We start from the raw sequence: 16,744 nt of genomic DNA, 5'->3' as shown, positions 1-16,744 counted from the left end.
CCACTAAATAACCACGACTGGGATATTTTCCTATTAGTAGGTATGTATTTAAATAATTTTGCACAGAATTAATAATTAAAAAATTAAACCCTTGTTAAACGCGATTTGTTTGACAGATGTAATGACGTGAAAACGTCGCATGCCGAAACTAAAATAAAATAAATAATATCGCAAAGTCAACCAAATTAAAAATCAGTACTAAAGATCTATAGCTCTTACAATTTTTGACTATTCAATTTGGTCGGGTTCGTGATATTGTCACTTTTGTTGTGTTTCGGAACGCGATAAAATCCTCCTACGCAAACACGTACACTGTTTTGATAGATATGATTGAATTTGAACTTTGTGCAGCGATAATAAAGTGCAAATAGACTCTTTGACGTTAGAAACACACCTACATTGCTTAGACAACAGTGAGTGCTTGTAATTTAATATGAAATTTATTGAATAGCAATAAAGTTCAAATTGACTCTACATTTTATTTACAAAACGTTTGTATGGGAAAAAGAAAAGGGCTGTTTTAGGGCTTTCCCGGAAATTATTCGAATTTTCTCGCCGTAAAAAAGACCCTTAGACTTCAACGAATATTTACAAAAAGAATTGGTTCAATTGGTCCAGGCGCTGTAGAGTTATGCGCTTACCAACACATTTTGCGATTCATTTTTAAATTACAGATAAATGATTATTTGCGTGAGACACTGTGTTGATATAAACTTAATAACATTTGACATTATATGTACGATACAAATAATATAAGAATTGACCAATTCATATGACTAATAATGTAAAATGTAAAACTCCTTTAAAGACAAATTTGCGCAATATGGCAGAATATGCGAACATACTATTGTACCACCTTTTCGTACCATATTCTTGCAATAAATTATTATTATTAACGATCATTTCTAACAAGAGCAGTGTTGTCCTAGTGGCTTCAGCGTGCGACTCTCATCCCTGAGGTCGTAGGTTCGTTCCCCGGCTGTGCACCAATGGATTTTCTTTCTATGTGCGCATTTAACATTAGCTCGAACGGTGAAGAAAAACATCGTGAGGAAGGCTTGCCTTAGACCAAAAAAGTTGACGGCGTGCGTCAGGCACAGAAGGCTGATCACCTACTTGCCTATTCAATTCACAAACGATCATGAAACAGATACAGAAATCTGAGGCCCAGAACTAAAAAGGTTGTAGCGCCATTGATTATTATTATCTCTGACAAGCGATTTCTTCCAGGCAACGCTATTGTTACATAGAAAGTCCCCTTGTCCACAGCCGACAGAGTCGCACGCTGAAGCCACTAGGCTATCACTCTTCTATAAGTACTTATTAAAGACTAGCCTTTTAACTAAAAGGCCGAAGTAAAGATCATCTCAAATACTTTCCGCTAAGCTTTTTAATATTAGAAAAATCCTTACCTCATTTCTTCTAACAACAGCCTCCGCACATATCTCGCATACATATCGACACTTCTTTGCGTTGTAAAATGACAAAGCACTAGTGTCAGCCACATAAAATACGTTCGTAAGGTGTGGACACGCTTCGTTGACACATTTCATACTTTTCAATTGAGCTTCTGCTGTATCTTCGGAATTATTTTCGACAGCTGTAAGAAACCCTTGAGAAATTACAGTCTAGATATTAAAGAGGATATTAATCACTGCAGAGCCTGATAGTTTAGCAGGTTCTGTTTACTATTCATTTGAGGCTTATCTGACGTTAAATGATACCGCCGCCCATAGATGTCAGAGGGCTCGCGAGTGCGTTGCCGGCTTTTAAAGAATTTGTACAGTTCTCGAAGGACCCTAAGTCAAATTGGTACAGAAATACACAGCAGCTGGTTTCATATAGTGATGGGGCTTAGAAAACGCTCAGTTGTGGAACGACGGCCATCGAGGCAGAATACGAAATTCCACCCGTATCGCACGATGAAACTGAAGATGATACCGCCGCCCATGGACACGTTGCCGATACTAATGCCGTTGCTAATACGGACATATGTACCTAAAATGCCAGTAACGCACTCGCGTGCCTTTTGTCAGTCACATAACATCGTTAAGTTCTACCTGCCACTGATGTTATTACAAAGAATAACGGAGTTAACAAATCTAAATTATTTTACACATTAGTATTCTCTCTATTTCGCTTCCATTCATCATGAAATCAAACAATATTTTAATAATTAGACTCATTTAGATACGCGTACACGTACGTATACGTGTTACGGGTATTATACTGTAATTTGTGATTTGATAACATTGTTTCATGTTAATCATCATAAATACCTTCTTTATCAACCTCCATGTCCTCGTCAGAATCCAAATTAAATACTTCAGGTGGTGGGAGTTTTGTCTGAAAGTTTTTAGAATTATTATATCATAATCCTAAAACGATTTATAAAAATCTATATTGTTATTCGCAATTTACTATTGTCAGATGTAAGCGAAACAAATTAGGTGATATTTTTTACGTTTATATCCTTGAAAATATCTCCTGTAGTTATGACGGGATAAAAATAAGTATTTTTAAAGAAATCACATCTTTTTATCAAAAAACATTATATTTAAATAAATTATAGAATTCTTAACATAATCTTTATTTCAATAAAATTAACTTACCGTTTTTATAGACACTTCTGCTGTATTCAGTCTCGCCTGTAAATTTATTTATTCATATATAAATATTACATTAATAATAAGAAAGCCTTAACCGTAGACTAATGTAGTATCATTTTATTAAAATACCTCCCAAGGGTTCGATTACTATAATCCATGCATTATGAACTGAGGCTTAGGGTCACAAATCATATTTTTCTGTCAGTCTCGCTCGCTTACAGGTCTTATGGAGATGTGTAGTGATGTGCGTAACAATTGTAGAGATGCATATCGATAACGGCATAGATACGATCGATATGTAGCGCTATGTTTATAGAAATATTTATTAATACAAATAATTTATCGAAAAATTATTTATATTAAACGTAAGTAATGTAATGAGTGTTATAACAAAATATCTTATATTTATATAAAAACTCGTAACGACCAATCAGGAGTCAGTGCTAATGAAGGTCAACATCGACGCCGCGTGCGCAGGTAGCTAAGTATCCATAACAGGTTGCATTGCGTGCAGATTCCTATGATCAGTGATATTTATTGCCCGAAGTTAAAATGCGTCGACTTTAGAAAAACAATATTCAAGCATTTTACAAATAACCAAATACTTACAACTTTAACAGCCGCTGGTTTCGGTATACCGCTTATGACTATCTCCCCCTCTTTCACGCGTATGTCGGTATTCGCTACGCTAGAGTGAGACGCAATGACATCTATACCGGCCGGGAGGTTCACTGACGTCACATCAGAATCGTCTTTTGTCTCTTGAACATCTATATAGTAATCATTTACAAATTATTCCTTTGTGTTCACTAAGTTATATCGTAGTTTTTCTAAAATCCGACATATGTCAAATGCTTTATGTAAACATTGATAACTAATATTTATTTATATGAGGTATATCCGAACTAATTCAACTTAGGAACCTTCAAGAGAAGACAGCTTTCTGGCAATGTGAGTCTCCATGGGCGGCAGTATCACTACATTAAGAAAGAAAAGCGAAAATTAGCACGGGCGTCAGTTTATTATTATTTCCTTTTAAATCTCATTAAAATCGGTTCAGTGGTTAAGTCGTGAAATTAAAGACAGAATTACTTGTTGTTGTTATTATCTTAATATCGTGATACAATCACTTACCATCTTCGGAATCTAATTCAACAACATTTGTGTCGTCAACACTTTGAGATTTTTCAGTTTTTTCCTCAGGTAAATCTGAAACGTAATTATAAAATCTTTTAATAATTCAATTAAAGGTAGAAGTCTAAGTCTCATATTGTTTCAAATTGAATAATTTTATGTACTATTGTCTATTATAGAAATTAATGAATTATAAATATCTCATAACATTATATGTTAAATTAACAACATACCTTTACACTTATTTTCCTCATCAGAAGTGTCAGACAGTTTTGATTCTATGTCAATGGAATCCTGTGCTTCGACTGTCTGTAATACATTAAAATTGTATTATAATACCATAGACTACAACCTATAATAAATATGTTATTAAAAAAATCAGTAGCCTTATAACCTTTATAGGTCTGAGCCTCACATTTCTGTATCTGTTTCATGATCATTTGTTAATCTAAAAGGCAAGTAGGTGATCAGCCTCTTGTGCCTGACACACGCCGTTAGGCAAGACGGTTTCCTCACGGTGCTTTTCCTTCACCGTAAGAGCGAATATCATATTTACATAGACAGGAAGTCAATTGGTGCACAGCCAGGAATCAAACCGACGACCTCAGGGATATGTCCCACGCTGAAGCCACTAGGCCAACACTGCTGTCATGAAACTAACACTTATAAACTACAAATAGACCTTGGGAAAAGGTAATCTGCTCTTTCTGCCGAAAGTAGGGGGTGAAATAGGGGATATTTGATCAACAGTATAACTGTACAACTATAACAACAACAACTAACTATATATCTATAACAGTATAACAGTACATATATGGTTCTCATATATGAATGAGAATGTAAATGTTTAATGGAAAAGGGAAAAGTTAGAAAGACCAAGTTCTCTTTAAACATAATTACTTAGATTTTATTGTATTTAATGTATTACTGGTAATATTTCCACATAAACAAAGTCAGGAAACGACACTAAATAGAAAATCAAAAAATACAGTATACTGTGTACACTGTATATAATGACACATAAATATATTATTGCCATGAACAGATTACTTACCACTTCATCGGCATCTTCGTTTTCATTAGCCTCATTAGTAGTTTCCTCTTGCTGGAAGTTTTAATTTTTATATTTTAATAATAGCAACATAAATAAATAAAATATATACATAAAAATGTGTTTATTCATTTTAAGTACATATGCATTATAATGTGTAAGTTGTGGCATCCCTATTAAGTAAAAAAGACCTATGTCAGGTTCTCAGTGTTTCCATAACAAACTTCATTATAAATTCCTTAAAATATATTTACATATAATTTAACTACATCTTTTATTTTAGATTTTTCAACTGTTATCAACATGCCTGAATGCATGAGTGCAAATTTGTGAGTGATTGAGTGAATGAATAAAATAAACAAACATACTAGATCTCAGAAGCAGCTCTAACACTGCATAGGGTGTGTTCATAAGCCATGCCTTTAGTCAGATTTTTAGATTGTAGACGGTGAGCAGGATATTAAGCAGGCATATATTGATAAATTCACCTATGAACCGATTTAAGTGTAATGCGTTTATTCTTTATTTCTTTAAGCAGGACTTATGGCAAACGGTTGGTATGGTTATGGTTTTGTCTTATGGCAAACATATCTTGAACCACCAATGGTAATCTCGAAATGTAGTTGTTGGTCAAACGTTAGTGATGGCAAACAACATTAAAAAGCGAAGCAATCCGTCCAAATCCGGCACGGCAGCGTAAATCTATCTAACAAAATATACAAATAATATTTTCAAAGGCGCCATTATGCAAGTACTTGCATTACATTGATAATAGCCTACAGTTGGTATACATATAAACAAAAATATTGTTTGTTGATAGTTTGTTATGCTAGATTAGTGAATACCTGATCATCCTTCTGCGCAGTAAACTCAAATGGCCTCTCAGCAATTTTGTCATCCTCTTTGATTTCTTTGCCATCTATTTCTGAATGACGGGTGTTTGAATCCTCTGATTGTTCAACAGTCATTTGGTTACTGTTTTCTGTAATGTATCAATATATGATATTAAAATATAAATAAATGGTGAGACAAATGTCATTTTTTACAGACACAGTCCGAGTTGTGTTAATAGCACAAATAGAAAGTATAAAGTGATGTTGAATGTGTTAAGACTTCAATATGATTATCTGGTATAAATAAAGATGTGCTCACCATATTCTGGATCAAATTCTTCTTCATCATCCCCATTATCACCTTCTTCGTCCTCTTCTTGATCCTCATCGTCTTCCATCATACGAGAGGATTCGGCCAACAATCCAAGACTGTCTGATGTGTTTTGTCCATCTTCATCAGTTTTTGAGGTAGAGGGAATGGGGTCTCTGTTTTCTTGAAGTTTCTGTCCTTGGTCTTCAATGTGTTGAATTGTTTCTATCTTAGATGTGGATGGAATAGCTTTATCCAATTTTAAAGTTGAATCTTTGAGATCCTTAGGTTTGTTTGGAATAGCATCATTTGGTTTCATGGTTTCTTCTTTTTTGGTATGGTCTGGTACAGGGTATTCTTTTTTAAGTTCTTCTATAATAGATGTACTCTCATTATCAACTTTAGTATTTTCTAATGAGATCTCAGTATTTGACTTAGAGTTCTTCTCCCTAGAGTCTATCGATGTTCTTGGAATAGCATTATTTCGATCATTTAAATTATTTGGTGAAGAAGAAATATTGTCTTGCTCAAGGCAGTTATGTATAGTATCTTTACAGTTGTATAAAATGGCATCAGTTCTAATTTCTTTTGATGTTAATGGATGAGAATCATCAATATTTTTTTTGTCTTCAGACAACAATGGATCTTTCATAATCTGGCTTGATATTTGTGTGTTATCTTGTATTGCTTTTAAATTATCCCCAGGTTTTAGGTTTAAATTTGAATCTTTATTCTGACATGATAAAGGAGTGATAGTAATTGTAGGAGTACTAACACCCATATATGATTGATTATTACTTTCAGATGAAGTCCTCATTAACTCATCTATTTTATGGACTATGTCACCTGCACTTGTGTCAATGCACTCATTTTCTATGTTTTTATCAGATGGCAAGTCAATAGATGACTCTTTGTCATTATCTTTAGCTGTTACTTGTGGTTCTATTGATTTATTTACTGTCAAACTAGTTTGAGGAGCTATATTTCCTAACAATAAATCAGTATCTTCGTTTTTAAATACATTTTCTGGGTCTGTTGGCAGAATAACATCTATATCAGAAAAAAAACTATTATCTGACTGATCAAGGTCTTCAGTATCTGAAGTAGGTCTGTCATCTGATGCATCACATTTCTGAGGAGACATTCTGTTAAGAGTTGGCTCTAAAATATCATCATCTTCTATAATATTAATAATTTCAGGATCCTCAGAATCAATTAATATTGGTTCATCATCAAGTAAGTTCTCTTCATTTTCAGGGGATTTCAAAAGATTATCTTCTATATTAGACTGTATTTCTTTCATTTTATCAGCATCAATATCAAGCATTGTTTCTTCATTTTTAAGAGATTTCAATATGTGGCTTACAATGCTAGATTTATATTGATCTTCTTCAATTTTATTAACAGTATCAGTTAATATTTTTTTATTGTTTACAAAATGGTCATCATTTTTGTAATCCATAATATTAAATGTATCATTCAATTGACAGTCACTGTTACTAATATCTATGTATGTGGGTATTTCCAACATAACATTGGGATCTTTAAGAGTTTTTTTTATTACTCTTGTATTCACTGAAACAGAGTTATCATCAATAGTAGCTAAATTAGGTTTATCTTTTAGTAATTCTGGTTCTACTATTTCAATGCCATTTAAATTATCACTATCAGAATCCTCCAGTGCTACTGAATTGTCACTAAGTAATTTACTGTCAGTCATGGTTAATTTATGCCTTTCCTTCTTAGAAATAGTCTCATCATCTTCTGAATCTTTCAGTAGTTCCATTTCATCAGCTAAGTCCTTCTCTATAGTCTTGTCATCATTATCATTGCAATCATTCCATCTTAGCAGTATGTCTTCAACTGGGCTAACACAACAGCTTTCCTTTTCATTATAATTTTCTAATGGAGTCAATGGCTTAACAGTTGTATCAAAAGATGAAATGTTTATATTATCATTATTGCTTGCATTGCTAGCTTCTGAGGAAGATGAATCCATCCTTTATGATATGTTTTATTTATAGTTTTAGTACTACATAAAATATGCCCATAACAAAAACATTACATGGAAAATATTGCTGTTAGGTTATTTGCATATAATAATATGAACCTTAAAAAATACGGCAAAAATACTAAGACATTAAATCAACACCAACAAATCGCAAAGATTTTCCAGATACCATAGTTAGAGATTCTTATATTTGCAATTAACGAAATGAATAAGCCGAAAATAAGTTGTTTTCAGTATGAAATATTTTTGTTACTAAACAAGCAAACAGCTCATAAACTTTCAATATCAAAATTATGAATTATGACAATTGTAATCTAAAGTCACGATGTCTTTGATCTATCATATGTGCTTAAGACAATTCACTTATTATTTCTTAAAGTAATAAAGATGAAAAGTCAGTGTCACGCGTGAAAGCTGTGTATGAGAATAGAATATATATATCCTAAAAGACTGAAGTTGCAAACAAATGACAATACCACAAAATTTTAAGTTGTTAATTTGTTGACAGTTGACACTGACATACCTAACAATTATTTGGATTTTTAGATCGGAGACGGGTTCAAATTTCACTTTGGAATTTGGATGTTTAAGTTTTTCCATTTGTTAATTTATATTTTAAAGATTTAGAAAGCTTATTTATCGCATAAATAACTACATTCACTAAGGTTTCCAAATAAGGCTCGACCTTTGTCGTAGTACCTTCTATTTGCCACCACGAAAACATTTCAATGTATGTCATTTAATGTTTTTATGATGAAATGAGAATTATTGGCATATAATACGAAGCTTTTCCATATTATTCCCTATTCAATATTTAATTAAGTGTATTCTGTACCATAACTAACAAGATCGAATCGAAAATGAACAGTTATTTATCACCTCGTCTGATGATGGGAGCTGCTATCGTAGGTCTTGTGGGCGCTGCTGGAATGTTTCTATATGAACAAGTATATGCTGAGAAAAGGAGAGCTATGTTACGTAAGTACGATCTTTCCGTCTAGTCTAGTTTCAGGAACTAAACCAGATAGTTATGCAGTTTCCCTAAGCATGTCCCCCTAAGTTTCTACTAACCTGTAAAAATAAATAAAAAACTAATGCAAGAGACCAGAATATTTTTTACTACTGTGTAAACACAAATATTAAAAAGGGACAGAGCAAGTAAGTATGTTCAAATAGCCAGTCAAACTTGCTTAAATAAAGGACTCAATTTTTTAATGAATAATGGAAAAGAGGTTGTAGGAACTAAACATGGCTTGTGGATATTTTTCATAATAAATAAACTTCTTTGTATTCTTAAATTGATTTAGTTTGGTTAAAATTAATTTAAAGTTGTTTTGATTTTTAATGTCCAGAGGTTCGTATATGTTGTGACTGACTTGAGATCTGAAACTAGGTAAGATTATGTGCTTGGTTAATAAATAAATTTACAACGTCTTGCTGGGCTAAGGAACTAAAGAAATAGTATTTAAAAAAACCAGTTACCTATAACTGGTACTAATACTGGAATGTTATTATGGTACTTTTTTTTATATAAATGTACAATAATTTATGTTTTGGTGATCAGTTATATTAGTATTTGTCTATTGATTGTTGTTATTTTCTTTTAGCAATACTATAATATACAACTACCATTCTATATCAATCTCATATTATTTTTTTTTCTTGAAATAGACACAGATGTTCCATATTAGGAAATACAATATATTCTATATAAAATATTATTTCAGTAAGTGAAGTGGCCAGATTGGATAAGCAAGTATCAAGCATGCGCACAGAACTGGAAGCATTAAGAGAATTGCAGAAAGAAACGTATGTATTACAATTATTTAGACTCACAATATGTGCAAAAGTGCTTTGCTGAACTTCTAAAAATTGCAAAACATTTTTGTTTCTACATGTAACTCTGTATGTAGTAGAAAATTATTTAAAAACTGTCAGCTCCAGGCTATCTGTATTATGTGTTTGTATTAAAAATCCCTTCAAGCGGCACATGATAGTCTAGGTACTAATCCTGCTCCATGATGCTGTAGTTGTGTCAGATATCCGGCACATGGTAGAATGAGAGTTATGATTCTATGCACATACTTATATGTTTTGCATATCTCCATGTAAATAGCATAGATGTAATTTACTATCACAATGTTACACAAGTTTTAACATAATATTATTTACTCCTGCTGTTAAAGGCGTAATAGAAATGAGAGCGAGTCGTCACGTGTTAGGTAGAGTTTTGTATAAATTATACAATTATAATAAATATACTTAAAATGATAATAAGCAGCATTTAAATATTATTTAACAACATCTCTGTAAACAGTATTTGTTGTTATGCATTATTACATGTATTTCAAATATATATTAATTAAATCTGCAATGTTTTTGTCAGTTTTAAAAGTAAAATCATAAGTCGAAATTTTAGTTTATTCAAATCCTTTAAGAGATGGTTATACATATTAAAAGCATAGTATAGACAAATATACAAGTGTTTTGTAGAAATGGTAGTTACAAGAGTAGTAGACGCTCTACGTCTTTGACAGCGGGAGTTAATGATTTCAGACTAGCGCGGCGGGTGAAAGCTAAGCCTCGGGTGCGTCGTGAAGTCACCCCGGCTGGTGATGCAACCGATTCAGAATATTATACCGATTGTCATTCACTAGTTGGTAAGGAAGGCATGATATTGATACATATCTGATAATTTTAACAAAAAAAGGTGTGTTTCACACACAATAGAATTAATACTTCAATAAATCGACAAAAGAGATGAATCATTTCAATGATTTAAAATTTAATTATGAAAGTTAGTATTATTAGTACTCACAATCATTATTTAATAAATTATTTCGCGTTGGGACGGTATTTTGTTGGTGAGAGTGATCTAAAATAGACTAAAACAAATATATGTTTTACACGTGTTCTATTGAGCTTATATATATATATATATATAACATATGATCAGTATAAAATGAAAATCATATTTATTGATTGAAAAACATTGAAATAGTATGCTTAAAACAGGATTAAAAAATATTTACACATACCATTTATTACTTCAGTCATTAACACTTATATTTGAACATCTATTTTGATTGTTTAATAATTGTTTCTTCTTCCTGGTTTAAAAAAAATTAATTTAAACATTTATAATTTAGCACAACAAGATATAAACATACTCACAAACACTTTTAAACACACCACGCTGACTACTTACTAAAAAGCAGTAATACACAGCCGCATATAGTGTAATATAAAATATGTAGGTATGTATATTTGAGTCTCATTCTTTGCCGGCTTCATCCTACACATCTTTGTATTCTTGTCTCTTCAAGAAATCACGATTCTAAAGAAGATTCACTTCAAAAATGCAAACTATGGATTTAGTTGCCGTTTGTTTATCGAGCTGTTTTTGAAATAATACTACATATACGTACATAGAAATCGATCAGTAACGTTAATTTTAATTGACCAAAGCATAAAACAAGCTGGAAACGCATTGCATATAAGGACATTATATTTGTCTTGAATAAAATTCTAGGTTCATAATAAGTTAATTTATAATTTTTAAATTTATTCTGAAATATGATTTTGTCTATATAACAGTATTATTCAAATAATATAAAATAAAAATAACACTAACATAATTTCCAGGCACAGATATAGAATTCGATAGTGAAGAATTTTATGACGTTCCGTCAGATGAGGAAGACACTCTCAAAGAGTCTATTAAAAATGGTGTTCTTACGTCTTCGGAGAGCTTAGAAAAGGTATGTAGTACATATAGGACTTACAATTGACTGCATCCAATGTAGAGATAATAGTAGACGAACATGGGCCTGTGCAAAAAATACAAAGTAAGTTGTATGGGAATTAAATATGCTTACGCTTGGTCACGTGACCATCATTAAATGTTACCCTTCAGCCCATACTTTGGCTTAGCGAAGAGATATTTGATATCTTCCATCCTATTTACCACCTGGGGTGTGTACGACATTTGTTAATTTGTATACGAGTTCAAAAAACGAAAAACGAAGTAATTATTCATATTATTTATCCAAAATTGGTTATTTTTTAAACTAATTTGTTGTTGAAAATCTTTTTGATGTTATACTTCTTTGGGCGGGTTAGGGAAAAATTATGAGAGTAAATTTTTACGATGCGCGTGCACATCGTCACAAAAAACCAACACCCTGAAGTTAGCATAGTCAATGTATGTAGAAATCCTTTTTTTGTGATATTTAAATAAACTTTATTTAACTAGATAATGCGCCTAGTAAAACTTTCAAAGTATTAAATACCTTTTTTCTATTGTCAGTGTCGTTTTTTCTACAAACGTAGAATAAGGAGAAGGAACTCAAAAGAAGTTTAACCTCTAACGCGTGTACATACGTTTCTTTTTTCAGGATACGGTCCAGACACCGCCCTTAAAACCCCCGAGAACTGAAAGTACATAGCTCATTTAGGAATTATATTGATGGTAAATATACTTTTATTATTAGACTGAATATTTTTTTTTTGTTGAACTCCAGCATAATGACATTAATTATTTTCAATATAACATATAGTACGTTATAACGTATTGGCTTCTGGCTTTGGGACCGCAAGTGCGTTGCCGGCCTATTAGAAGAAACAAATGATCACGAAACAGATACAGAAATCTAGACCTAGAATGTTGTATCACCTGGTTTTTTACTGCATGTTAAAGCTATTTCATATAAAAAGACTTCAGAATATTTCTTGATTTCAGATATACTTAGTACTTCGGGCAGGGATTGTATAGTTAGTTTTGTGTTAGCTGGAATATAGGAAATCAAAAACAACATACACATGACATTTTAAATGCTAATTGCATATATATGTTGGCAACTAAGTATAATCTGTGTTCCTCATATTAGAAATATTTTAGTAAACATTTTACTGATATTTCAAATTTCGTTAAATAATAATTTATGTACTAAATAATAACGAATTATGAATAATATAAATTGTGAATTGATTATTTTAATTGCCTTGAAGTGTCATGTGCGAATGAAGATCTGTAAGAATTAATTATTAGTTCAGATTATTTTTACTAAAATGTTCTTGTCTCTTTCATTCCTGTATATTTCTTGATTTTTCTTTCTTTTCCTGAAAATTAATGTGAATTTTAAGCATTTATAGGGTTACATCTCTAGTAACTGTCAATTGTAGGATAATTGTAATTCATATTACAGAATTTTGAAAATAATTTGTGTTTTGAAGATAATTATTAATTTATATCCAGATTTCCCTAATATTTTCTTGTATCTAAAATTTCATTTGATTATATTAAAACTGATTAAATTTGAGCAGTTCTTTCAAAAAGTATTTTCTACAAAAAATCTCATGACTTATGAGCGTCACACTACAAGATCAAGATTCGACACTTTATCAGTCAATTGAAATGTTTTTGCTAAGAAATTTGTTTTTTTTTTAATTTAACACAATTAATCGAAGGCGACTGTATGCTAGATATGTCTCCCGTAGTTATCCTATATGTTTAAGACATACTGGAGTCAGGCTTAGTCTCTATCTAACCATAGTTGTTTTTATTATTTTATCAAAAGACAAGATTGTATTTTGGTCTAATCTAAGTCTGGGTCTGGATGTGTCTGGTACAAAATGAATTATTATAATTGTGACATTTGATGCCAAAAACATTAACCACCGAATAATGCTCAAAATATGTTATTGTATATATGAATTGGTATTTGGAAAATTATGTTTTGTTATTAAACATTAGAATACATTTAACTCTGTGACATTTATTTTATTTCACCTATTCTGAATGAACTACAATATCCAAATAATAAACGTTGAGAACAAATTATTATCTAATTAAAATCGATTTTGAAATTTTAGTTTTTATCAATTAAATGTCCTTATATATTATATACGTTTGGAGAAAAGCGAAACGTAGACATTTATATAATAAATTCCCGTAAGAAGTTTGAGAAGGTCAAACGCCGTAGGTCATTGAACTCCATACTATTAAGCAGCGATAATTTATGACATTCCAAAGGTATTGTAGTTTGTTGGATAAATTTTGACTTATTTGATATATTTTAATGTATGGCTTAAAGCCTATGTAAAATTGAGTAGATATTCAATTATTTTTACGTCTATAGAGACATACTTTCATGTTTCTACATTGCATAATTTACCGTTTAAATAATATAATTATCGTAATGTAATGTCGACATAGTGTATTAAAAAGCATTAATTAAATGGATTATTACAAATACATAGATGTAGAGATGTCTTTTCTATTTCGAATTAAACTCTATGATTTTGTGACCGCATTACTTAATAGTTATATTTATATTTAGAAACATTAACCGTCTCATCTAATTATTGTTAATAAAATTGATATTATAACAAAATTGTTATTTAATATGCGAATGGACTAATACATTATGGGTACGGATTTATTTTGTTGAATAAAATGTTTTGCCAAATAGAAGTTTTTTTTCTTTAAAGTATTACAGCTTGTTACTACGAATGAATAGTGCAGTGTTGGTAGATCTGTAAACGATGTTGCCAAACCAGTTGAACTGGCTATAGTTAATATAATAATAATTTATTTCCAAGAATATGGTCTTAGATTTCGCATATTCCACACAATGGCGTACAAATTTATATTACATCATTAAAAGGCAGACTTTTAGTTTACATATTACATTATTAATAGTATCATTATATTTGATTTTAAATATATTTATATATTTTTTATAAACAGGGCATCCTAACCTATCTGGCAGATATGTGACCGAGTAGCTAAGCAGCAGGAGAGTGTCGAAGTCTCCTTTTTCTTAAAAAGGGGCATTATTAACTTAGAGGGTTGGCGTCTTCCTCCGGGACCGGATGACAACTACTCCGGAAATATCGTCATGATATGTATGGGCGAGTCGGAGCCCGCTGTCCTCTCGTGCTATTAATGTCAGTGACATGTTTGACAATCTTGCCGCAGAATTTTTCCAGCTGCGATCTATGCTCAAGCAACGTGTCGGATATACCATCCCGGGACACCCGTGCAAAATTGTATTACATCATTAAAAGGCAGACTTTTAGGTTACATATTACATTATTAATCGTATTATTATATTTATATTAATAATAATGTTTCACTCAAATAATCATTAATAGAATATTTTTATTCAAAAGTAGTTTATTGAGTCGATTTTTAAAAGGTCTAGTAGGAAGATCTTAATGTTTTTGGGTAAATTATGATACCACAAGCCATATAAACCGTGATGGAAACAAAGTTGTGTCCTACAATTTCAGATTAATTTGTGACTGAACCAATTTCTCCCCATGAGTTGATTTAAAAATATGTATGTTTTTGTGAACAAGACATTCCTAAAATAGATTTTTTTTACTTCGTGAGGACATAAACTTCCGTCGCCGCTCACATTTGGCTCTTCCAAACCTGACCTACCTTAGCCAACTTACGTGTGTATCTGCGCATCCACTGCACCCTAAACAGGTCACGCAGCGACAACACGGACATGTCGACCGACTTATAGATCATGTCCAAACTGCAATCGATCCGTCTCTATAACCTACTAAAGTCGTTATAATCGGTGTTTTCAATGTCCATAATTATGAGTGGTTAAACTCTCGTACGACGAACTATTCGGGAAGAGGCTTTCATGATTAAAGTCGTAAGAGTATACACCACCTCAAAGGCCGGCACCCCTGGGTGTTCACGGGCTGCGATGACTTCTATGCCATAAAAAAATACAAAGAGATAAAATTTTGAGCTTCTTGAAGTAAAGGTCGTAAGTAGAATATTTAGGAGAGCTGAGAATGTTAATTTTACAATATGTTTAAAAAAATAAGAAATATCATATATCAAGACACATTTGTCGGGTTGTTATCGAAAGTCACTTTCATTTGCATGTTGACTTGGGCGTTGCTTTTATGTCGTGTTTAACGTTTAGTGGCTTATTCTAATAAAGTGTTTGTACATTAATAAAGATATGTTACATGAGAATTTACATTTAGAAATTTTAATATTTTTAAATTGGGGACTATTAGCTGAACACAACCAAATATTAATTAATCGGCAAAAAACAAAGCCCTACACGTTTTAGAAGAAAAATAAAAAGTCATATATATATATTAAATATTTATTAACTATTTATACAAAACATTTTCCTAAAACCATGTTCGTGTTTACAAAGCAACATACAGATGGTCCCACAAATTAACTAAAAAATACCCGCAAGCGAAATTTGTGACTACGTCAAGCGTGACCTCTTAAATCTGCAAATTGATATAATTTTTTTAATGATTATATATCTGTTTTTATTTTAGAGTAAGAAATCACGCTTGATTTGTAATTATCACGTAATATTCAATAATTGTGACAATCACACCAACTGGCCATATCAGATTATACAGAAAAGGTTTTATGGTCAAAACACTCTGTAATTGTTTATGGTTTACAATGTCAATGTTACTAACTTTTTGTATTGAAAAATTATCAGATATGACCAATTTCACTAAAGAATCTGGAGATTGCAGATCCGTAGAAATCTACGTATAAAGGAATGTGCTTATCAATGAGTGAATGAAACGCGAATTGTTTCCAATCTTCGATTTAGATAAAAATACTTGCTATTTTAAAACGCTTCATTTATAATTCTCTAATAATTAAAACAATCAACTTAAATTCGAGATGAATAATTTAATATCAACAATTCATAACTACGAACAAATTCAACGGAAATACAGGCTTCAACACATCCGTGATGATCGTAAAGGTGAGAGTAGTGAACT

At 31.6% G+C, this 16,744-nt stretch overlaps 2 protein-coding genes across 3 annotated transcripts in view; one reads left to right on the top strand and one right to left on the bottom strand.

Annotated features, from left to right (window-relative positions):
* LOC123717140 (histone-lysine N-methyltransferase eggless) overlaps positions 1-8,224 on the bottom strand; it is a 30,451-nt gene extending 22,227 nt beyond the window's left edge. Inside the window, exons 1-9 of the mRNA XM_045672980.1 lie at positions 5,947-8,224; positions 5,640-5,776; positions 4,798-4,848; positions 3,977-4,052; positions 3,744-3,818; positions 3,219-3,379; positions 2,613-2,648; positions 2,280-2,346; positions 1,413-1,600 (exon numbers count right to left, since the gene is read on the bottom strand). Coding sequence (XP_045528936.1) covers positions 1,413-1,600; positions 2,280-2,346; positions 2,613-2,648; positions 3,219-3,379; positions 3,744-3,818; positions 3,977-4,052; positions 4,798-4,848; positions 5,640-5,776; positions 5,947-7,936 — 2,781 coding nt within the window. The 5' untranslated portion in view covers positions 7,937-8,224. The remainder of the gene's footprint in view (positions 1-1,412; positions 1,601-2,279; positions 2,347-2,612; positions 2,649-3,218; positions 3,380-3,743; positions 3,819-3,976; positions 4,053-4,797; positions 4,849-5,639; positions 5,777-5,946) is intronic.
* A 263-nt stretch (positions 8,225-8,487) lies between these two features.
* On the top strand, positions 8,488-14,378 carry LOC123717472. Of its 2 annotated transcripts, XM_045673471.1 has the most exons (7): positions 8,488-8,926; positions 9,676-9,757; positions 10,135-10,170; positions 10,505-10,608; positions 11,594-11,709; positions 12,346-12,419; positions 12,690-14,377. In XM_045673471.1, the coding sequence occupies exons 1-6, from the start codon at positions 8,809-8,811 to the stop codon at positions 12,394-12,396; spliced, it is 507 nt and encodes a 168-aa protein (XP_045529427.1). In that variant the 5' UTR covers positions 8,488-8,808; the 3' UTR covers positions 12,397-12,419; positions 12,690-14,377. The 2 variants fall into 2 exon arrangements, with proteins under 2 accessions (XP_045529427.1, XP_045529428.1); XM_045673472.1 differs by lacking the exon at positions 10,135-10,170 and having other exon boundaries at positions 12,690-14,378.
* Positions 14,379-16,744: the final 2,366 nt, after the last annotated feature.

The sequence above is a fragment of the Pieris brassicae genome, chromosome 12 (genome assembly GCF_905147105.1).
Source record: "Pieris brassicae chromosome 12, ilPieBrab1.1, whole genome shotgun sequence".
Lineage (NCBI taxonomy): Eukaryota > Metazoa > Arthropoda > Insecta > Lepidoptera > Pieridae > Pieris > Pieris brassicae.
Note: the sequence above shows the minus strand (reverse complement) of the source record. Positions and strands in the feature narration are given on the sequence as shown.

Bases quoted from the DNA above. Each gene is read 5' to 3' on its own strand.
- LOC123717472 (XM_045673471.1), top strand. From the start codon at position 8,809: ATGAACAGTTATTTATCACCTCGTCTGATGATGGGAGCTGCTATCGTA. The intron at 8,927-9,675 runs GTAAGTACGATC...ATATTATTTCAG, and splicing joins GAAAAGGAGAGCTATGTTAC to TAAGTGAAGTGGCCAGATTG. The intron at 10,171-10,504 runs GTAGAGTTTTGT...TAATGATTTCAG, and splicing joins AGCGAGTCGTCACGTGTTAG to ACTAGCGCGGCGGGTGAAAG.